At 39.9% G+C, this 24132-nt stretch overlaps 1 protein-coding gene across 2 annotated transcripts in view; it reads left to right on the top strand.

The window, feature by feature from the left end:
• syne2b (spectrin repeat containing, nuclear envelope 2b) overlaps positions 1-24132 on the top strand; it is a 199270-nt gene that overhangs the window by 72781 nt on the left and 102357 nt on the right. For both annotated transcript variants that reach the window (XM_042500732.2, XM_088087660.1), the window contains 21 exons: positions 5437-5688; positions 6015-6170; positions 6344-6585; positions 6978-9045; positions 9262-9596; positions 9850-9994; positions 10262-10462; positions 10817-11076; positions 11639-11798; positions 15158-15313; positions 15559-15699; positions 16274-16450; positions 16887-17024; positions 17271-17456; positions 17964-18077; positions 18267-18419; positions 18511-18627; positions 19275-19412; positions 20523-20657; positions 21492-21569; positions 22370-22468. In XM_042500732.2, coding sequence (XP_042356666.2) covers positions 5437-5688; positions 6015-6170; positions 6344-6585; positions 6978-9045; positions 9262-9596; positions 9850-9994; positions 10262-10462; positions 10817-11076; positions 11639-11798; positions 15158-15313; positions 15559-15699; positions 16274-16450; positions 16887-17024; positions 17271-17456; positions 17964-18077; positions 18267-18419; positions 18511-18627; positions 19275-19412; positions 20523-20657; positions 21492-21569; positions 22370-22468 — 5451 coding nt within the window. The remainder of the gene's footprint in view (positions 1-5436; positions 5689-6014; positions 6171-6343; positions 6586-6977; positions 9046-9261; positions 9597-9849; positions 9995-10261; positions 10463-10816; positions 11077-11638; positions 11799-15157; positions 15314-15558; positions 15700-16273; positions 16451-16886; positions 17025-17270; positions 17457-17963; positions 18078-18266; positions 18420-18510; positions 18628-19274; positions 19413-20522; positions 20658-21491; positions 21570-22369; positions 22469-24132) is intronic.

Here is a 24132-nt window from a genome sequence, read left to right as displayed (position 1 = left end):
CTGCAGACATGTTATGTATGATATCTTGAAATTACTCTTTTGACTTCTCACATTGAGGCCACCATGTTAAGTTTGTTTTGAGGGGCATGGCCTTTTTTTATGTACTTAATTTTTCCAAATGTTTGCTCAAAATATAAACCGTACCATTGCAATGAGAAAGTCAGCAGTGAAATAGTACATCATAAGAAATAGGGAAAAAAGCTGCATATGATACATCAGCACAGTAGCAAGGAGTAGGTACAACAATGAAACAGTACATTATATAAAAAGGGTAAATCAAGTTGCATGTTCTACACCTACGTTGCATACATACAACATAAAACAATAGTGTTAACAGCAGCAGTTTAGAGGTTACGAGCAGGTCGCCATAGACTGTCACAGTATCAGCATTGTTTTCAAAATCAAAATACATCTAGACATTACATCAAATATTTTTAATAATGACTACCTAAGTGGTTGATGGTCTTTTTACTAGCTGCCATAATGACTTTTTAGATATATCTGTCATTTTTAGGTAGGTTTAAGTCCATGTTCCCTTAGTACAAGGATAGACATGTGAATTGAGTATCATAACACAAAACTCCTCTGACAGTGCTGTGAACACACTCCCAGAACGGTTTACGAATGAGGCAAGCACAGAGTATGTTTGTATGATTTGCCACACAGTAGTAACATCCTCTGCAGCATTTGGCATGTTCACCAGTCTGTTTGGACTTTTGTTTTAGAGTTGAAAATAAAATCTAAAAGTTTTAACATGAAAAATCCATCCACAGTTGTGAGGCTGTGGTTGTGATTTGCGTCTTAATTATATTTGTTCATTCTTTTTGAGCAATTAAAATGTCCTTTTTTTCCCCTCCATTTTGCCTTTATGCAATTGGTCGAGTAGTCTCTTAGTTTCAACTATGTACTAGTATAGTTCACAAATAATCTTTCTGGACAGTTTTGTATTATAAGCCCTGGTGATACCTGATATGTTTCTTAGCGTAAGTCCTTTAATGTTCTCATCAAAATAGTGTCGGAGTTGGAGATTGCTGTAAAAATCTCAATGAGCAAGGCCATATCTTTCTGGCATGGTTTCAAAGTCTATAAATTCCTGAGTATCAACCAACAGACAATGTGCTATGAGTCCTTGTCTCCCCCATTTAATGAACCCTGTCATTTACAGCTATCTTAAAATCGGAGTCATGGGTGGGCCACATTAAGATTCTTAGTTTGTTCTGAATTGAGTTGTTTCAGCTGAATTGACTTTTTTCACCAACCCGAACTAGATATCTATAGAAAACCTAACACACTGACTCTGGATATCATATGATTTGGCAGCAAGTGGGCCTCCTAGCAACTTCTGTAAAGGTCTGTCGAACAGTAACAACTCCATGGGTTTCCACTTTGTCACATATTCTTGAAAACACCAGAGCATGAGAGGTCTTATCTGTGCTACTAAATAATAGTGTTTGAGGCTCGGTCAGCCCATCCCTCCACTTTTTCTTGGACTTTCTTGTATCTCATTTTAGGGGTTTTGCTTTACCAGATGAATCAGGATATCACCTTGTCCCATTCTCTAAAGTGATTATCAGGACTATGAATGGGTAAGGACTGAAATAGGTAAAGCAGTCTGGGTAAAAATATTTATTTTTATCACCATTATTCTATTACAGAGATCCAGAGTGGTCCATCTATCGAGGTCCTCTTTTATTTGTGTATTAATATGTGTATAATTTTCTGAATAAGGTTGAGATATGTCCTTTTCTTAATTTCAAGCCTTAGTATTTTATAGATGTAGTGCTAATCAAACTTGCACTTAAGATCTAATGATGAGGTAAAATTGTACACTAAAGCTTGTGTTTTATCAATATTAAGGGTATAGCTTGTCCATTAATCTAGGAACTCCAGACTCTGGAATCTTTAGGCTGACCAAAACCTCATCAGCATAACAACATGTTTTGTACGCTGTATCTCTTATTGTTATACCCTCTAGGCCGAAATCTTGTCTTAAGGCTTGAACAAATGGCTCGATAAATGAATTAAAGAGCCCTGGGCTGGCTGGGCAGCCCTGGCGACAGTCCCATTGCAGGATTATGGTCCCAGACAGACTTCATTAACCTTGATTCTGACCACAGGGGACATATATGTTTTAATGCTCTGAATGAACTTTTCGTGGAAAGCAAATTTTCCATTACTGCTTGGAAAGACCCTTTACCCCACTGAGTCCAATTCATATGTAATCTTTTTAGAAGTTGGATCTTTAATTTTATAAACTATATTTTCTGATAGCTGTTTTTGCAGCCTCCAAGCTAATATCTTAGAAACTTTAGAGGAAGCTTCAAAATATCTGGGTTATTTTTAAATCTGAGCTTTTTCTCCACTTAGTCTTAATAAATCTTAAAAATTTCATGTTTTATTGGTCTCATTTGCAGAAGTACTTGTGAGTCCTTTTTACAGTGTTGTTCAAGATCTGCTAGTTGTTTTTGCAAGTCTAAGAGTCTTTTGGATTTTAACTTTCTAGCAAAAGCAGTTTCTGATATAATTTTCCCCCTCAGAACTGCCTTGGCTATGTCCTACAACATTACTGGGTTCATATTCCGATCATCGTTATTCTCCAAGTATGCTCTTAGTTCAATTTTTTTTTTCTTAAACCCACGATTATTTAGCATGCTAATATTTAATCTCCAAAATGTTGTTTTATGCCTGCCCTCTAAATATGGTTTTAAGAGGACAGTGGAGTTATCTGATATGTCTCTCCTACTTATTTTGCATTCCTTTAACCTGTGTCTCTCAGAATTATGCCTAAATAAATGGATCCTTGAATAGATGTTGTGTCGGTTTGAGTAGAATGTAGATTGTCTGTCCTGGTTGTGAAAATCTCTCCAGGTATCTATTAAACCTAGATCCTGAACTCTTTCAATCCATCTTTCACTGCTGGTAATTTTACTTTTTCGATTAGTTGTGTCCAGCTTTGGATCCAAAAGTATGTTGAGGTCACAAGCACAAATCATGACTCCAGCAGTTTGGGATGCAGTTGACTCAAATATTTTTTAAAGAAAATCCTGTTGCATACACACTCAGCATGGTCACATGTAGTTTACATTTCACCATGATGAACCTGCCCTCTTTGTCTTTGGTCTCCGACAGAAGCTCAAAATGAACAGAACTTGGCATCAAAATTGCCAGACCTCCTTTGTATCATGTTTTAAAAGATAAATAATGAGTATATCTAAATCCCATTTTTTCATGTTCTCAGTTACTTATGTGAGTTTCTTGCCAAAATGTATTATATCTTTGATATTATTTTACTCCTCTAAAGAGGGCTTGCATGTATAAACCATTCACAGACACAAGCTTGCCCCCAAAAAAAAAAAACAATGAACAATAAGTCAGAACATTGAGAAAAAAACAGCTATAACAATGAAAGCAATAAGTAAATGAAAACTGGGCTTCCATTGAAAAGGTTATCCCTCCAAGTGTCCGTGTTTATAGGGGTGTTATAGTCATAGTCAGAAGGTGGCAGGGCCCCGTCAGGTTGTTTGTGTGGGTGGCTGTCATTCAGACTCAGCAGACGTCGTTCTTAACCTAAAGTAGGCCAGATAAAATCAAGACGTATCCTTCATATGCTAGCAGAGTGCTTAACGAATGTTCACAGTTTAGAATGGAGAGAAAACAGAACAAAAAAAAGGATTCAGATGTCTTTGGGGAATGCAGCCTACTGTCAGTGTCCTGCTTCATATAATAAAGATGCAAACCCGGTCAGGAGTAGAGGAACATTGATATTATGTTGGGATGTGATGAAGTAACAGTCTTCAGTGTCTGTTTCAGCTGGTCAGTGAAATCCGTGGAGCTTGTCCCGGATTTTTGTTGGTATTCACCTCAGTATATGTTTTTTAGAAATCTCACGACAGTTGATTTTGGAGAGCAGTCATGCATCGTCTGGGCCCAAGTGCTCTGTGTGCAGGTTCAATGCCCAGCTCAGTCAGACCAGTACTCTCACCCAGTTCAGGTTGTATTAGGTTCTCCACAAAGCAAACCATTGAGGTCTGCTCAGCTCCTTCCTTGATTCCTTAAATCCGGATGTTGTTGTGACCTGATTGACCTTAAAGCTTGGTAATCTTTGATTTTAATTTGAGCTGGGTTTTCTGCATCTGGGTAAAACCCTCTTTCACCTACACGCCAAATGTTTCAGCCTCTCCGATGAGCTGCTCAGCTTTATCAAGTCTCTGTGACATAGCTTTTGTCTTCCCTTAAGTTTCCTTCATCTTCTGGTTAATGTCTGTTTGCATCTGGAAGTCTGACAACTGTTTGGAAATATTTTCCAATTCAGACATTGCTTTGGCCATGGTTGTCATAGTCTACATTCCCTGTGTCAGCGTCCTTTTTAATATAACTTCTTAATGCCATATTAAAACCCTTTCATCTCCCCTCAGTATTATTATGTACCCAAAAAAACACGTTCTAAGTAAATCTCTTGGGTTAAAGGGGTTTGGAGGTAGTTCAGTTGATAAGTAAATGCTCATGCTGCCATGTACATCCTCGTGCTGCCGGAAGTCCTCACTTGGGGGGGAATGACTTATAATTTTAGTTTAGATCATCAGTTTAGATCATCCTAAATGGTTACAAATACAGTTAAGACCTGATGCATTTTTGTTGAAATTCTAGCAGTATATAATGAAACTGAAATGACTCACCTCTATGTTACATGTCCTTAATATCTTTGATGTTTCATACCACATGCTTCTCTACTGGTTTATCCACCATACTCAAATGTTGTCATGATACACACTGTGTCAAAGAAATGACTGGTTCTTCTTCAATTTTTGTCCTTCAGGAAAGGTCTAGGTTTAACAATGACAAATACCTTTGTAACTACATTAGAAGATAATATAACATGTTCAAAGACAGACAGAGAACAGTGTGAGAGAGAAAATATTATCCAGTAAAAGGGAGGTTAAAAACAGAGTCTTGCCCTAGGGAGGCTCTTCATTTAAACCCTCATTATGCTCAATCTCTTGCATATACTTGTTTGCACTTGATTCAGCGTTCTTTAAAAGTGCATTCATGACTGGTCATTATACTAGCCCTACAAGTTCAATTACAATTTCCATATGTATTTCATACTTAAAATATTTACTTTACATATCAGTCTGTACAAAATTAATATCCAGCTACATTTTCTTAGCATTTATATGCAAAGTAAAGAATATTAACCTGAGACACCAATGGTTTCAGTGCCTTAGGGTAGTAACATGAGTTTCAACTTAAATGTTATGGCTGTCTTGCGAGTCAAAGGGAGTAAGGCTTGGTACACTTCCAAAGGAGATAATTCAAACAGGATGGACTTGTTTCACAAAGAGAGTCAGAGTTCTTTCCTTAGCTGAAATTTAATGATATACGAGTGTCTGTCACATTTATTCCAGCATTAATACTGGTGTTTTTTGTCCACAATAGGAGCAGCTGTACAAGGCTGACAAGAGATCACCCACATCACTGCAGGCAGTTCAGAAATCCTCAACTGGCATCATCTGGGGTGATGTAAGCCTGCTGGAGGGATTGCCCTCTCGAGTAAGTAAAGGTCAAGCTGGAAGTGTTGTCAAGACCGAGAAACTTGTTCTGGGGGCACCAGAAGGATATGCCACGAGGAGCATGTTCACAGAAATTCAGATACTCTCGGGGACAGGACCCAGCAGTCAACTTACTGAGGTACCAGTAATGATCCACAGTGTCTTTTTTGAAACTGCCACTAGGAGTCATCAGAGTGAGTTAGAAATTGTCAAATTGTAAACATCAGGACGTAAAAGTGCAAGGAAAAATTTATGCAAAAACTGGTATGATGAGCCTGCACTGTCAGTGTTGCTGGTTTTGATACAACTTATTGTTGTTTTGTCTTTATTTCCTTCCTGTTACTCCACTGTATGTTGAAAAATACACAGCACTTATTTGATTGTGCTTGAATGACCCCAAGACCCATTTCGGGCCTCAAGTTGATTTTTGCGACTCTGGGCTCTGATATGTTTCTGTGTCTTAAGGGTAAACCACTGGAGGCTGCTTCAAGGGCTCTGATTACTTCCACCAGTGATTTAGACAGCCTTCTAAGCAGGCTGGTATCTAAGGTCCTAAGCTGCAAGAACCACCCAGCTGAGCTCAATCCAACAGCCATGGCCCAGCAGCTGGAGGAGGCTCAGGTGCGATTAGGGTGCATGCTTCAATAGAGAAAAAAAATGATTTATAGCAGCAGCTTGTTTTAGAGATATTGGTGGAGTTGGGTAGAAGGTTGTGAAAAAATGCCAAAGTGCAGATTATCTCAATAAACCACAGGCCTTGCATAACTGTCTTTACTTTTGCTTGCTGAGCACAGGAGTGCAGAGAGACTGCCCAGGCGCAGTTGTCATGGCTTACTCAGCTGAAAGGAGCAGTTCCTGAGAACAAAGAAGCCCTGGAGCATGTGGAGGACCAGTGGAGTACTGCTGTTCAGGACACAACTGCTGTCATCCAGAGTAAAGAGGCACAGCTGCAGCTGGTGACTGATTACTGCACACAGACCCAAGCAGCAAAGACCACACTGGAGAGACTGACTGCAGAACTGGATGCTGTCAGAATGTGAGTGTCGTTGATATTTCTGAACAGCAGGAGGTGCATTACAATATGCTGTATTATTGAATATACTGTACAGTGGGTCTACAAGCAGTGACTCTTTTGTCATTTATAAGAACCCAAACTACATTTATATATTTTTAATTTCAAATACTTCTTACTCCAGAATATATAGTATAAAACTTACTTAATTTTACAAAATCGAGATTTAAATAGTGTTTGAGATGACTTTACACTAGAAGTGACCAGAAGAACAGCAGTTTTTCAACATTCTTAAGAAATGGTTGTTTATTTTTATTAACATCTAATTTAATATAAATCTCATACTTACATCTTGTTTAAACCATGACACTGTAAATGCCATGCACGTTTAAAAGACTTGGCTGTTTTTCTTCCAGGTCCCCACAGGAGAGCAGCTCCAAGGAGGCAGAGCGACTGTGCGCCTTACAAAGAAGTATGGAGGAGAAGAGAACATTACTTGGGGACTTACTTGTTACCCATACCAAGTTATGTCTCCACCTCAGCTGGTCTGAACGAACAACTGCACAGACTGAACTAAAGAACATACAAGAGAAATGGGGTGACCTGGAAAGAGCTGTGGAGAGGACATTGTATCACACAAATGTCCATAAGAAGGAGACAAGCAGCCTTCTGTCAGTGATATCAGGTCTTCAAGGACATTTGGAGAGAATCGGCAAAGACCTTGAAGTCAAATCTCCTTCAGCTACACAGTGGAATTGCAAGAAGGCGCAGCAGCTGATGGTGGCAAATGCTGATGTTAAAGCTGCCCAGCAAAAATACCTTCATTTGCAGCAGCTGTCAGAGGTGCTACTCCTCAACTCACGAAGGGAGGAGGATACAACTAAGATACAGCAGGGGCTTCAGAGGATCAAAGACCAACTTTGCCACACAGAAAAACTAGTGTCCTCACAAACTCAGAGCAGCAGCAACCCCATCATGAAGAAAATTATCGTGGTGATGAGGGACGGCTTTGCCTGGGCAAAGCAAACAGAAAGCGACATTGAGGGCAGGAGGAAGAGGGTGGCTCTGCTTCCTGAGGAGGTGCACAGGCAGCTCAGAGATCTGAAGAAGCTGCAGTCTGAGGTCATGGCCAAACAGGGCCAACTGGAGTCACTGGTGGAGGAGGTGACGGAGCTACTTCCACAGCTTGACCAGGCTGAGGAGGTGCCAATGGTGCGCTCCTCTCTGGAATCCCTTGAAGAACTCTCAAAGTTGACTACTGAGAAGCTAGCCAGGGCTGTGAGAGAGATAGAGTCAGGACTGCAGACCAGGGAAAAGATGTCAGAGCAGGTTGCTGACCTGGACTCCTGGGTTTTGGCTCATCTGCATAGAGATGTCTCCAGGAGTCCGGACAGTGAGCTCAGGAGCCCAACTGAAGTCGAGCGTAGAGTTCGTCAGATCCAAGAGACCCTGGCTGAGGCTGAGAAGCAGGCCGCTGTCTGTGAGGCTCTTTTAATGAAGAGTAAAGACATAGCCTCTGAACTCAGCATCATGGAGAACTGTCAGCTTTATGACAAGCTCACCAACCTCCAGGAGGACATTAGAGCCATCAGCAGTTACGAGAAAGCCAACAAAAATGAGCTGGACAAACTCACCCAAACTGTAGAATCAAGCAAGAATAACCTGGCCACTATTGAAACAAGCTTGAGGCAGATGTTAGTAGATCTGAGCAGACACAGGTTCCCAATCACAAGCGAGTCCCTGCAAGCTGTGGAGCCTTTCAAACACATGATTTTGGAGCACAAGTCCCAGGTTGACCTTCTGCAACCTTGGATTCCCCGGGAAAAGTCAAGGGAAGTGTATTCAGTCATTTCTGAAATCCTCAGCAAAATGGTCACCATGGAAATGAAAGCCGCTGGTCACGAGAAGTACCTGAACAAGAGGCAGTGTGTGGAGGACCTCAGGGAGAACGTTCAGGAGCAGGTCCATCTGACCAAAGATGACAGCAGGGAGCTGGAGGACAAGTACAAAGTCTGTCAGACCCTCCTCGCACAGCTTCCTCTTATTAAGTATATGACGAAAGACGCTGGCTCCAAGCTCCAGATGATCTCTGCTGACCTGTACCCCTCACAGCTGAGCACAGAGCAACAGAGACTGAAACAAAACATCAAGAGCCTTGACACCTTGGAGATGACGCTCTACAACAACCTCAGCATTATTGAGTGGAACCTGCTGAAGGATCTGGACCTCAACTCAGAAAAGGCAACCACCCAAGAGTTTCTCCGGAAGACCCTGAAGGAGTTCCAAAAACTCCCTGTGTTGGAGCCAGATGAAACAGTAATCGACAATGAATACCAGAGAGTAATCTCTTTGAGAAAGACTGTTGATTCAAAAATGAGAGCGCTGGAGGTTCTGGAGCAAAAGAAGGGAAACAAACGAGGAAGTGGATCCAAAGATCTGATGGACTTGAAGAATGCAGTCCTCAGTGAATGTGACTCACAAATGGCAAGTTGTATTTTTAATGTTATTGTATTTTTTTGTGATTTTCAAATGCTTTTTATGGTTCTGACAATGACTTTTTGTTGAAGGAAAACTTAACGAATTTTCAGCCAGCTCTGTGTAAAAAAACATCTGCAAAATGGACTGAAAAACAGAGACTGGAATGCTAACCCTACTATTAGTAACATGTAGTTATTTAACTAAATGTTTCTTATATTTTAGGAGAAAATCTCCCAGGCCAAGGAGTCTCTGAGAGGCTACACATGTTCTGTTAGACAGGCAGCACAATTCCTGAGGGACATCGAGGTCTCCCTGCTGCCACCACAGGGTTCAGCTGGACTCTGCGCCGAACGGCTGGAGGAGACCCAGCAGGCTTTGGTTTCGCTGCAGCAACAGTTTCAGACTCATGTGGAGCAGCTCCAGCGTCAGACTGCCCTGCATCCTTACCTGTGCCCCCAGAAGGTGGAGCAACTCCAGGAGAATATTCTGAGCCAGCTCCTGGTGAGGATGTCTACACTCCAGGCGAAGGGCCACCTGCGACTGGAGCGTCTCAGCAGGTAAGAGGCTCACAGATGGAAGTCTGAGTCCTTCACTTGCGTGTACGTGTGTGCAATGACAAAAACAAACAAGTATTTTATGTCCTGTGAAAATTTGCTTTGGTTGCTGTACAGATTAATAAACTTCCTTCATGGTATATTACATTCATTTTGCATTTTTGAAAGACATGTAGCTTTGAATGATTCAGTATATTTTTAAAACACATATTTTTGTCTTATTGGACATTAACAGATCTACAAATCTGTCTTTCAGTTGTGCAGAACATCACAGAAAATACAGCAAGTGCCAAGATGAAATCATCCAGAGTGTGAAGAGCGCAGAGAACAGCCTCTCACAGTTCATCTGTCAAAAGGTCACCTGTCTCGCTGACTGCACTGACCAGCAAACCAAGCTTGGAGTATGTATGAGAACTTTCGTCTTTGAATTCCACCTTCGGGGAACTGTATTTTTCACCGCTTTGCAGCGTTTTAAAGTGAAAGTTATGTCGCAATCCAGTTGTCAATTCAAGACAAAAAGTCATAGATAATGTTTTTTGTCTTTTTATTTTGAGGTTTTGTTTTAAATTCTATCCTTATAGAAAAAATGATCAATGTTGCTTCTTACCACTTAATTGTCACTTATAATTCATCTAAAAAACTATTTTAATTAACTCTCTTTGGTGCAGGTGCTGTCTGAGGAGGTGGAGTCCCTGCAGAAGAAACTAGAGGAGCTTAAAGAGTGGTGCCCAGAGCAGAGCTGTCGTGGAGGCAGGGAGGCCACCGTGGCTGCTATCTGGAAACGTGTATCAAGACTACGTCGCTGCACACAAGAGCTGACAACTCGGAGTAAGCAGAGGATCGCAGAATGGAGCGAAATAACCAACAGTGTAAGTAAAAGCGCTTTACTGTTAAAATATCTCAGATCAGAAATCTATTATTTGTAAGCAGCAAATTATTAATGAACATTCTGTAAGAGCAGTGGACTGTTTTAAGAAAAAAAAATGCTTAAACTCTTTATTTGACAACTATATAAAGTCACATCTTAGCCATGCCTTTTCACGCATACATCTTAATGGACATCTGTCCAGTCAAAACTTTTTAAGTCCCCGGTTAAATCAAACTGAAAGAACATTTTAATGGAAAATTTTATCCAAATGTAACTTCTTTATTTTACATTACTTTGTTTGTTCATTAATAATAATATGAAGTATGATTAAGACTTTGTGTGGTGCTTCTCTCAGGTGGAGAAGGCCTCCACTCTCCTGGAGCAGGTGGAGGCGGAGCTACCAGACAGCTCCCGGATGAAGGCTTCCACTGAGGACCTTCAGGACCTGCTGCAGTCCTGGGAACAGTACCAGGACAGACTGGACTGCGAACACAGAGCCCTGTCCGCACTGGAACTGCGCACGGCCCGGCTGCAGTGTGTTCCCGCCCACCTGGAGCAGGCTCCTCCCACTCCACTCTGTCAGCAGCTTCAGGCGATGCAGGGGCGCTATGGCAGGTAAGATAAAGTTTCATGTACACTTCATATCTTTATTTACATTAGTATGGCTAAAGAGTCCTGGTAAAAATCTAGTCCAGTTTAAATCCTTTGACTGGTTACTTGCATCATTAAATGTGATTGTTGGACATCATATGCTTTTAGAAATCATGTAAACAGCTTCCAACAGTCTTTCTGCAAATGCTGAAACATTTTCCTACAAACTCTCCAGTGCTCTTATTTTATTAATGAATATATGAACCCCATTCATAATAATTTCATTCTTCTAAAGATTTTTTTTTAATTGGCAAGGCAGAACAAAAAACTCAATTACCCATAAGCCCCGCCACGCCTGAATGAGCTATCAGGGGAAAGTGGGTCGGGCAAACACTGCGGCGCCTCTGAGGTTGTTCAGTATTTAGATACATTTAAACTGACAGTACTTTAACTGCCTTGAGGCTTTTTGCTATAAATTTGATGATGGGTTTTATTCTCAATGTAGACTCACACTTTCATAGATTTAAGGTAAGAGGATCAAAAAGTTGCTAAATTGTTGGACGTATGTGTTTGTGTGTTTTTGCAGTGTGAAGCAGAGGAGCAGGGAGGGTCTGAAGGCAGCCAGGATGGAGCTGGAGGAGAGAGAAAAGGTCAGAGAGGAGCTGCAGGGCGTGCGGGTTTGGCTGCAGGCTGCAGATGGTCTTCTGTCCCAGATGGAGCACAGCAGCAGCACACAGGAGCTTCAGGTGGGACACTTTCCTGAACCACTGTTCATCAGGGTTTCACACAACTCCTGTTTGTTTTCTTTGGTCAGAATCCTAATGAAAAAGTGTCATCTTTATTCTACAGCAAATCAGCAGTACATTTATTTGGAAAACATTTTTCAGAAGATTGCACTTATGTATTAAGTATCCTTCCAGATGTCTTTGCTTGCATTCGTTGAGTGTGTGTATACAGTCAATACAATTTATTTCTGACCACATCACTGTTATTCTCTGAAAAATTGGGATTGGTATTGTTAAGATTATAATGGTACTGCTACTCTTTAGTGATTTAAAAATTTCAGCACTTTAACAGTACTCATCACTTCTTTTTGTTCTTTCTCAAAAAGAAAGAAAACAAACATTGCTTTAACCTCATGTGCATTATATATAAATTAGTTTTCTTGAGTAACCACAACAGCATTGTGTTTGCACAAACCACAAGTTATTAAATGTATGTATTTATAATTATTTACATTATTATAATGCTGAACACAATGATACTTTTAGCTAAACAAACAGCTTGCTAATGGTAACTTGAAATGGAGTTAATTAAATAAAAGGTTGGTGAGATAGAACACAGCATTAATAGAAAATATTTTAACTTCAGTACTAAGAGCAGAACAGGTAATGTTGGACTTTCCTGACTCAGCCCTACTGAGAATCACCTCACAATACACAGTGCATCATTCATTTTGTGCGAGATTACTAATACCAGCACACTGCAACATTATGTTTCATTCTGCCATCTTTTCATATAAATTGCTGTTTTGGCGAGGCTGTTTGTGACCCATGACTTGAAAAACAAGTGTCACATGGTCTCACGAGTAGCTTGTTACTACCAATTGTCAGATGTCATGGTGACCTCACTGCTCTGTGCAAACATGATTTAAAATTGATTTGATTGGCAATTGAAACAATTTCTCCATCTACTTAGGCAGAGAAAAAGTGTTCCAATGGATAGATGTAAAGATAGTGAAACTATCATAAAACTAATGAAATGTAGAACATAAGTTATTATCTTGGAAAAGAACACAGGAGATGGAATTACTGGACCAGATATGTATCCTGTAGCAAAAAAAATAAATAAAAAAAATATTTGACATAAAATGTAAGAAGTATTTTAATAATCAAGCTCCCCCTAGGACCTCTGGGTGTCTCCAGATCCCATGAGTGTCTCTCTCCCTCCAGCCAGTGGAGTGTAAATAATATGTCTCTAATGAGAGAGGACAGTTTCATCTTCTGAAATGAAAACACAATGATGCATTTGTACGCTCTCTAACCAACATCATAGTTTCTATTTTTATCAGCAACATGGAACACACTTGTCTTAACATTCAGTGGAAATCTTCACTACCTCCAAAAATAATGTATTCTAAACATTATGACAGTCTAATTTACATACATTTGCATACATTGCAGAGTCTCAGTCTCAGTACAGCTGGCGTCTTCATGATTATTATGGGCTTAGCTGGTAGCTAGCTCACAATAGTGTTTTGCATGTTTTTTTTTGCATGACTCCTCAGATCTGCAGATCTAAAGCTTCCAAAGTTCTGAATAGATGCAGAGAGAAAGAGGTTGTGTCTTGCAAAGTGTCCAGTAAATATGAAACGGCTGAGTTTAACCGTTAGCTTGGCCTCAGGCCCGGACGCTGTTTGGTGTTCACTATGAACCCACCAACCCGCAGAATCACTCTGCCCTTTGTCACGAAACCTGAGCAGAGGCCAACATCTCCCCATCCACTCCAGCTTTCTCTCCACACACACACACACACACACACACACACACACACACACACACTTCTCTTCCCCTTGCAGAGGGTCTGTGTTGATAAAAGACCTGAACAGCCCCTCACCCCATCACTCCCACTCCGCTCACCCCTCCTCTTGTAGCAGACACCTTTTGTTCAGCGTTGTAAGTGGATCTTCCAGGTGGCCTTTGTAGCCAAGTCATTCCATAGACACACACACACACACACACACACATTTGTACCTCAGTACTTGTGAGGACACTCATTGAAACAATACATCCCCAAGACTCTAACCTCAGTGTAAACCTGACTGTCACCTTTACCTTAAAACCAAATCTTAACCCCAAATAGCCCTTTAGAGAAGTGAGATAGAATGTGTTCAGTTTACAAACTGTTTTTCTAAAATGTCCTTACTTTCACAGTATGCACAGACTTTACTAAAACAACCCCACATTCCTAAAATGTACATGCTTTCTTGAAGTGTAAAGACTTTTGTAAAATATCCCCACATTCCTAAAATGCATATACTTTACTAAAATGTTCCCACTTTTCTAAAATATACAAATTTTCCCCAAATGTCCTCTCTTTCTAAAATTGTAGACTCTTCTAAAATGTCCCCACTTTATAAATGCATACAACTTTACTGAAACGCCCAAAAGTTAGTTTCCTTAAATGTCCCCACTTTCTTAAAATGTACCCACTTTCCTAAGATTTCTCCAATTTCCCAAATATCTATTTTTTTTTTTTATGTATACATTTTGCAAATTTTCAAAAAATCTATTAATCTAAGCACAAATTGGTCCTCACAAATATGGACATACTAGACAAACACACACACACACGCACACACACTTTGCACTCACTCACCATGTCCCACTCTCTCATGCTGTCCCCCCCCGTACCCTTTCTTCCTCTCATCCTTTGTATCACACACACACACACACACACACACACACACACACACACACGCTCAGTTTCACATAGTGATAACAAGATGCACCTCCCTCTTCAGCAGAGCATCGGACATATCCAGAAACCCAGGTAGTCTCTTCTGTATCATCTTGCACATTTTGACTGATTTTCATATTTAAGGTATGTTGTTATTGCAAAGTGGAATCTTGTTGAAGTGAAAAGAGTTCACTTAACTATTGTAGACTTGAAGGACTTTGAAGAGGTAAGCTCTGTTTGATGAAAGCAGCACTGGAGAGAGAGCTCACTGCTTAACAAAGCAATGAAAAGCTTACAAGTTGTAAGTTCGGTGAGAGATGTAGATGAGATCGATGCCAGTGTCGTCCTGTTTCAAAGTACTGCAAGATTTCTACTATTTCAATGAAAAATTCCCAATTACATAAAAATCATAAACAGGTGTTAATCAAAGGAGATTTTTTTTCAGTGTTCACAAATAGTCATTACAAAGCTACATTTTTTCACTTTGTTATGAAATGTAAACACAGAAAATCAGTAAATATTCAAATTATCTGTTATTGCTGCAAAGTGTCTCTTTCCAGCATAGACTGCATCATTCTCCCGTCCTGATCTGGTTGTCTGTGTCTTGTTTATTTACACTTTTTTTCCTCTCTCTCTCTGGTTTTAGGAGGTTCACAGCCAGCTGTGTAACCAGAAGGCTTTGCTCCAGCGCATCATGGAGAGCCTGAAGATGAAGTACTCCGACATGTACACTCTGGTCCCGGTCGAGATCAATGGCCAGCTACAGGAGGTCAAACAGTCGCTGCAGCAGGTGGAAGTAAAGGTACACAAGCCTGTGATTTAAACATTGACAATGAATGAATGAAAAGTACGGAAATGTAGATTAGCATTCAGTCTCTGTACCACAATAAGAAGGATAGGTTTTATACATTGGAATATACATTTCTGCAAAATGTGCATAGATGTACGATTGATAATCAAACAAATCCAAGACTTCTATAGGCCTGACTTAAGAATAAAAGCTTTTTTTTGTCTGTAATTGACATTTGTACTTGGTAAATCCATCAGGTGGGAGAGGCTGTGGAGAAGAGTGGTCCCGTCCACAGACTCGGGGCAAAGCTGTCTGAGATCCAGGCCGGCCTGATGTCAGTCCAGAAAAGACTTGAACAGAGAAGCCCTAATGTGACTCAAGCAAAGATCACCCAGAAGGTTGGTAGTGACATGGAGGGCACCTGGTTGGATTATTACCACTGTCTTCGTGCAGATACTAGAATAAAACAACTAATAATGTGTAAAAATCAAGAATATAATGAGGTATAGAGCCAAACTTTTGAGCTCCTGTCTGGTTAACGCTGCCATGTAAGTCATCAAAAGCTTGTAGCTGAATAACAAAACTTTTCCAGGCTTCAAAGATTGTTTTGTTGAGGGATGGAGGATGTGAAAACTGATTTTTGCATTGCATCAATTGAAAGGCCACATTTATATAAAGCCAATAAAGGTTTCAGTTTGGTTTGTTGTGTATTTGAGGCTTTGTTTTAGAGAATGGGCAAAGAATGTCAAATAAAGAACATTGGTTTCAGCACAAAGTACACCTAACTCTAAAATATACTCAAATTTATTCTACCAGAAGTCTGTTATTAAGTTTGTTAAATAAAGTTTGTTATTGATCACTGGTTGTTTCGTCTCATGTGGACTACATTTAAACTTAAACACAAAACTGAGAGAGTTTAGTCAATAAATCATCAAAGAAAAAATCTTTATATGATTGTGTGTCTGTGCTCAGCGTGTGTGGGACGAGCTGGACGTGTGGCACTCGTGTTTGGCGGCGCTGGAGGTGGACATGCAGGACTTGGAGAAGCCAGAGGAGGCGCTGGCCCTCACTGAGAGACTTGTGGAGGTCCAGCAGCTTCACTCCCGTCTGGCCAAACAGGCGGAGCAGAGGACCACCCTCCTCAGCAAGGTCAGAATGGCGTCATATTCCCTCAGTCCTCTTTTTCATTTCTGAAACTATGAGTCATAATTGCAAACTGTTGTGTCTCCAGATTTGTTTGATGTCAAACAACAAATGTGTTGTTGCGGGTTCAAATTGTGCAGCTTAGAAGTGTGCGTTTAATTAATGCTTATACTGTTTGTTTACAGTCATCGTTAGCAAATATTTAATACTATGCATCACCCATGTTTGCCTGTCAACACTGGTTAGCAGACCAGTCAACAACATTGTGATGAAGGACATTATGCCTGCCTTACATGCATAATGTAACTCAACAACTTCTCTTTTTTCACAATTACAGTCAATACCACTTTGTTGTGTATTTAGTGTAGCAGTGTAGCCATGTTCACACAGTTGGCTTCTTGATGAAGGTTTCAGACTAAATATTGTTTGTGTTTCTGGTCAGATCCACACGTGGCTTCAGCAGCATCAGGAGATGATCACCAGCTCTAAAACCTGGATGGCTGAGGCCAAGTCGTGGCTCGCCACCCCTTGTATCTACACCACCTCTAAATGTCTGAGCAGCCATGTTCGCACTCTGCAGGTTGGTACACTCAGCTGTGGTCTCTCCTTTTCACTCTGTATTTAGTTTCTACAGCACTTAATATGTTCTTCGATTCTTAAAAGTATTATAGCATCCTGCAGAAAATGTGATAAATGTAAATTTTGGAAAATATAGTTCAATATATTAAAAAAATGTTGCATTAGCGGAAATAATCAAATATTTTGTGATGAATCTTTGCTGAATATAAACATGTTTGTCTACAATAATGCCTGTCTTGTGTTGCAGATGGTGTTGGATGACTCGGCACAGATCCGAACCACCCTGCAGGGATTCAGCTCGGTCCTGAAGGAAATGTCACCAGTTTGTGACATCACAACTCTCCAGGAACAGCTGATCGAAGCCGATCAACAAGTGGCTAACGTTCAAGACAGCTTCACCGCTCCTCTGTCTCAGCTGGGGCACGCTGCTGATGTGAGTCTGATGTGTTTTGTTGAATTTGTGAAGGGAACTTTGTTTTTCTCAAATGCCTACACAGTGAATAAAGAATCCAAAAACTGAAAAATTTCTAATAAGTTGGAGTCATAGGGGTCCATGTATAACAGCAAAACTATATCAAAATATCTGTTTACAAACTCTCACACGACTTGTGCAGTATAATCAAAGTCTTATTTATACAGTCATGTGCTCAGTTCTTCCTAAACACTTGACATTTTCTTTAATACCATAATATTTAAAACTGAAAGTGAAACTTATCTATGCTGTCATCAAAACCAGACTCCAGTGACAAAAGCAGTGATTTTACTTCACTGAACACAGCAGCTGCTGGTCTAACACTGCCTCATCAGTCAGTTTGCTCGTGTTATTGGTGACTGAGGTGCATCTGATCTAAACCTTTAAAACACCAATGTCACACAATAACACAAATACACTAGAATTATGGAAATGGTCAGATATATTGACTGATCTCTTGCTATGTAGGAGGTGGAAGCCATTGAAAGTGAAGTCAAACGGATGGAGAGTGATGTAGCTGAGGTGAAGACCTTTTTATCATCTCCAGAGACTTTCCCCAGCCCCAGAGAAGAAAGTCTCAAGGTAAGCTGTGGTGAAAGAACATTTGTTTAATCATTGTTTTTCATTTGTAATCAGTGTGGCGTGATTGTGTGTACAAGAAACAAGGTATGCAGGTTTTGTTTTAGGACAAAAAAAAGACATGTTTCTGCAGGGGTCCACTTTGTCAGCCAGAAATACCAGAGAGTATCTGTTTCTTTCTGGTGTGTACAGGCTGTCGAGCAGAAGATCCAGTCCATGAGGAGGACAGTAGCTGAGATCCAGAAGTGCAAACCCGGTCTTTGTCTGCCAGAGAAGGCTGAAGAGACTCTGACTGTCTTTGGTGTAGTGGATCAGCTCCAGACTCTGCTGCTGGAACTGGAGAAGGTCAGTAAGTCAGTTAGTCAGTCAGTTAGTCAGGTGCTTAAACTGAAAGAAGCTTTCATCGAACCTTCTGTCTGCTTCACTCTTTTTGTAGAAGGTCCCTGCTCTGTTCATCCAGCAGCCTCCCACTCCGGTCCAGGCCAAAGCTCCATCAGCTCAACAGCAGACCTCTCTACCTCAACTCCTGAAACCCACTTCAGAGGAGGCTGAGGTGAGTTGTGGTTTAGAATATTTGGGAGTTTTAAATGTCGTCAGTGTTTGAAATATCAATTCCAGTGCACATACGAGCAGTCTGTTCTCAGGCTGGCCCAGAGGATAGTGACCCAGACTCCGAGTGTGAGCTCTTGCCTTCTGGCACACGATATTGAGTCTCCCACTGCAAACTTAACTTGCATGTTATAATTTCTGTCAAACTTTTAAACAACGCTGCCAGGAATTGTGTGCTGTATAGTCGTGAGGTGTTTTTATTACTGGGTGTGTACAATATGTGTTATGTGAAGTGTATGCACAGTGTAACTGAGATTATATGCAATCATACATCTGATGTTTTTGTTTAGACTGCTGTGTTTTTAATGTAATGGTGTGATTATTGTTTTTATTGTAACTGTGGAGGCATTATCTGTACAGCACCGAGTCCAAGACGAATTTCCCTACAAAGACAATAAAGTATATTGTATCGTATCTAAGATTTTTCAAATGTATGAAAAAAATAAAATTTGCAGCTTCATCTTGTTCTACAATGACGAGTGACTTAAAATCCTGTATTGCCAAGATTATGTTCAGCCCCAAAGTCATCATGTGTAGGGAAAAAAAGAAATAATCAATTTGCCAAAAACGATACTTTGTTCTGTCTCTCAGAAGGACGACGTGGACCAAGGCGAAATCAGAATTGTCCGTGTTAAAGAGGACCTACTGAAGAGAACCGGAGCGTCGCTGCAGACTGTGGAGCAGTCCTCACCTGAACAGAGATGGTCCATGACATCTGAAAGCACTCAGGTAAGAAACCCAGAAGTCGTTGTTTTAGTTTTATGTCGTTTGCCATAATGATTTCGTGGAGCACTGTGTCTTTTGAGAGGTACTCTATAATATTACTTACTTACTTACTTGTATCTGAACACTGTAAGAAAGAATCAAACTGATGAATGCTGCATCTTTACACGTGTGATTTTCAGTGGTGTGCTTCCAAAACATGTTTTATTTTCACCAGCCTCACTGGATAATAAGACCTGGGTTTTGAATATCAAATACTCACCACCTGTAGTGTTGAACGGTGACTCTTTCGTGGTAGAACAAAGTGTAGAGTGATTGGTACTAACATTCCTGCTAACCCATTCCTCCATGTGTTTTTAACAAAGTTATTTAACATATTCCAAATGTTGTGTTTCCCCTTGCATGCTTAATACTGCTATTTTTTCCTTTGGACATTATTATAAGTGTATGCATAGAGTACATACTACTTTAAAAGTGTGTATAGTGGGACATGGAGCTGAAGTTTTTGATTTGCTGTGCATTCATACTCAAAAAGACATTTTAAAAATCAACCAAAAACTGGCCTTAATGTTTTTCTCTCTGACTGCACTAATATTTTTGCATAGACCATTTTAAATAAAAACCCAGAGAGCTTACATAGCTGAGAACCAAAATAAGTCAATAAATACAATATTGAATTAAATGCAAGATATTTATATTAGATGTGTCGGTTTTTATTGAAGACAATGAAGTGGTTCATGAGAAAATGGGAAAACATTCAATTCAATTTTATTTATGTAATTTGCAGTGTTGTGATGTTCTAATTACAATAATTTCTTTATCTGCATTTAAAAAGCATATTACTTACTTTTTCTGTGGTCCGTAGTCTTAACTTTTCACCAAATTTCATTGAAATCAATGGCCAAGTTTTTAAAATAACGTTATTATTAACAAACAAACACACGTGCCCTCTCTTTTAGAGGTTATAAAAGGGTAAAAAACAGATTATAACTGTTTTTGCTGCAAAAGTAAACAATGACAGTCATTAACAGAAACAGAGGCCAGTGTGCAGCTCAGTGTCCCAGCACTTTTACCACCTCCCGTGTGACTCTGCACATGAGCGTGTTTCCGTGTCAGCAGTGGGAGCATCAGGGCGTGCTCCAGGCTGAAGAAGCCACAGAGAAAACAGAGAGTCAAGAGCAGAGAGTGGAAGAAGGTGGAGGAGGTGTTTTATGGTGGCTCTGGGATGCTTTCCTGGGCGCTTCGCCAGAGGTAAAAAAAAAAAAAAAAAAAAAAAAAGATCTGGAGCTGCTGTGGAAAAACCTTTTATCCATTTTCTTTTCTCTGTCCTCATCCTCACTCTGTTCTTTTGGTCACCTATTTTTTTCACTCGAAATCATGTGACCCGAGCTACTTACGCTGTAGGTGGGATGGATTAACGTCACTGGATGCCATAAGTTTTAAAAGAAATGATAAGAAAATATCAAAAAACTGGTTTTAGATTGACTTGAGATGGTAGTACTGATCCCCATGGCATGAATCCAGACAATATAGTTTCAATTAAATCATTTCTAACATCTACATGACCTAGATCTAACCTTTTTTTTCATATTGTTCTGTTCTCCTCATCACTGCTGGCAATGAGCCCCCTCCCCTTCCTCACCTCTACTACCATTTCTAAACTTGTCACATCAGCTGGTCACTGCTTCAAAAAAAAAACTCCTGATCCTTAATACATCCCTTCAATCACCGCACTTTCTGATTTCTTCTTTTCCTCCTTGCACATCTGTTTCTAGATTTTGTTCTGCCTCTAGAGGGCAATATTGAACAGTGTTTAAAATCTGTGTGACGGCACAGTAGATGATAAAATCAGTTCACTCATAAAAGGTTACAAACAGTGATTTGTCTTTCAGCCATTACAAGAGATGCACTGATCCAACTTTTTCAGTCCAGATATGATACCGAACGTAGGGTATCAGCTGATACTGAGTACTGATATTAAAGTGGTGGTGTGATATCTGTATTGGATTGGTGCATCTCTGGGTTTAACATTTTGGTTTGTTTGTGTAAAAAGACTTTTTTAATGCGTGTCATTGCTGGTGTTAGGAACCTATGGTTGTTGTCCCACAAGAGACTGAAGGTGCCACTGAACAAACCACTGAACAGACTGGAGAAGTTAGACAGGTAACTCTCAACACCGTCAAGCATCTTCAGCGGCTCCTATTGAAACTTAAAATTCTCTGTTTTGGTATGGGCGGCAAAACTAATCAAAATAACAAAACCAACAATAAATTGATCCTACTCACAAGTTTTGCGTATGTATCCAAAGCCATAGATTTCCTATTGTGCAAAAACTATAAAAAACACATCAATAAGCCACATTGTACTGTTGCACTCAGTGACATTTTTTTATATATATATATATATATATATATATATATACATTCCTGCTCACATAATGTAGCAAAACAAATCCACATATTCCCCAATAACTGAACTATTTACTTATGTTTTCTTTGCTAAAAATAACAGTACCTTGTGGTTTGAGGATATTATTTAGCCTTTTTAAAAAAATAGAAGTATATCTATTTGACAGATTTCTAAGGATTTCAGTCTTTGGTAGAAGGGGCTGAGTGCAACAAACGTACCATTAGTTTTAATCTTTCTATGGGATTACAGCTATTTTGTACTCACTGCCTAACTTTCTTTAGATTTTTGTAATTGATGCCAACTTCCATGTTCCTGACAAATTTTTGAAGTATGGAAAACTTCCAATAAGAGCCATTGAATATGTTTCACCATACAGTAAGATATATAAGACAACATAACTAAAAGATGTCAATAACATAATGTGATATAATTCCATAACAGAGTGTATTAGTAACTGTGTGAACCCTTATCTCGTGGTCCTCGGTGAACTAAATGATTGATGTATTTAACTGACTGACCTGACTGATCGTCTAACCCTGCTCATGTTTCTTCAGGATGTTGAGGGCCCCACTGACACCACAGAAGCAAGTTCGTCCGAAGCTTTATCAAAACCTGCGGGCACAGTCAGAACTCAGTCACAGCCTGAGAGCATGGTAAACACAGCCTCCTCCAAACCCGACTCTGGGCAGCAGCAGAAATGTGTAGTCTCCTAGATGTAGAACTTGTATGATTAGAACTTCTCACTTTTGATCTAAGCATTGAACTTCCAGCTTTTTCTAGAGCCGTGTGCTGAAGCTCCCTCTCTGGGAGCAGACCTAGATAGCTCTGCCTGCTCTAGAATCAGCCTTTGACTTTGAGTTTTCTCTTGACTCCGTTCATTCTAAAACCAATCGTAGAACTTCAGAGCTCTTCTAAAACCTTCTCTAGAATCTCTGTTTCATTCAGACCTGTCGTTTCTTCTAGAACGAAGCCTAAAACATAAATGTTTACAACCTATGTTAGATCTCACAATCTCTTCTAGACTCAACATTAGAACTCCTTAGAACGAGGCCTAACTTTAAAGTTTCCTCTAGAATGTTATAGAGGAAACTTTGAACTTCTCGTTCTCCTAGAACGAACAAATAGAGTTTTTTCTTAAGTTCTTAGTTTATAATTCCAAGTTCACCCGGGTGTAAGTCTAGAGCTCAATAGTCTAGATGCAGTACAACCTATTCTAGACCTCCCAAGATCTCTAGATTTAACCATAGAACTGAATTCTAGATCTAAGTTCTAGAGCTCTATCTATAATGCCTAATTCTCATAGACACAAGTCTAGAGCTCGCTCATCTAGAGACAGTACACCCATTCTAGATCTCCCAAGATCTTGTAGATCAAATCATAAAACTTTGTGTCTTCCAGACTCAAGTCTGGATCTAAGTTCTAGAGCTCTGTCTATAATACCTGCTTCTCATTGACAAGTCTAGAGTTCACTAATCTAGACACAGTTCAACCCATTCTAGATCTCCCAAGATCTTGAATATTAAACTTTGTTTAAAAAATGATTAATAAATCTACTTTCTCAATGTCTTCTGGAGTCAAGCCTAGATCTAAGAATCCATCTCGAATCTTGTCAAACAAGCACTGGAACTCCCACAGTGCTTTCTGTAGAACACTGGGACTCCCAAATTCTTCTAGACCAAAGTCTATAACCCTTCCTCTATACTCAGATCTAGAGCACAATCTGGCTTGTGAAACCACCTTAGCCTTGAAACCACCATCCTCTGGTCTAATAGAACCAAACCAAGAACACCATTTTGTTTTTCTAGATCTCCCATCTTCTAGCTCTAACTGTAGAACTTCTAGTAACCCTTTAGAATTCTCGTAGAACAAGACCTGGAACTTGCTTTTGACTTTTTCTAGAGCTATTTCTCGACAACCAATCTGAGAACTCTTATACACTTTTAGAACTAAATCTAGAACCTTCAGTTTCCTAGAACCATGTGTAGAGCGCCTGAGATATTCTAGCGCCAAACCAGATTTCTGGGTTCCTCTTGAAATGTCTCAACCGTCAGTGCATTTACATGGCAGAAGTTCTAGATTTTGGCTTCCAGCAGTTCAGAGCTGTTTGTTTACATTTGAAATTTAAATGTTTCTCCCTGCAGTATAAAATAGAGGGCAGGACTAAGTACTCAAAAAAAAATGGTGTGTGCCAAAGACGTACTTATTCCAGACTTGTGTGTTTACATGAAGGACTACTGAGTTTTTCTATTCTCTGAATAATTCTGCGTATTCATTGACAAGTGGTCACCACTAAGATGTGAGAAGTGGTTGACAGGGT

Source organism: Plectropomus leopardus, chromosome 14 (genome assembly GCF_026936395.1).
Source record: "Plectropomus leopardus strain MGB_pleo_1.0 chromosome 14, ASM2693639v1, whole genome shotgun sequence".
In the NCBI taxonomy this organism is placed as follows: Eukaryota; Metazoa; Chordata; class Actinopteri; order Perciformes; family Serranidae; genus Plectropomus; species Plectropomus leopardus.
The sequence above is the reverse complement of the archived record's forward strand: the minus strand, read 5'-3'. Positions and strand labels throughout refer to the sequence as shown.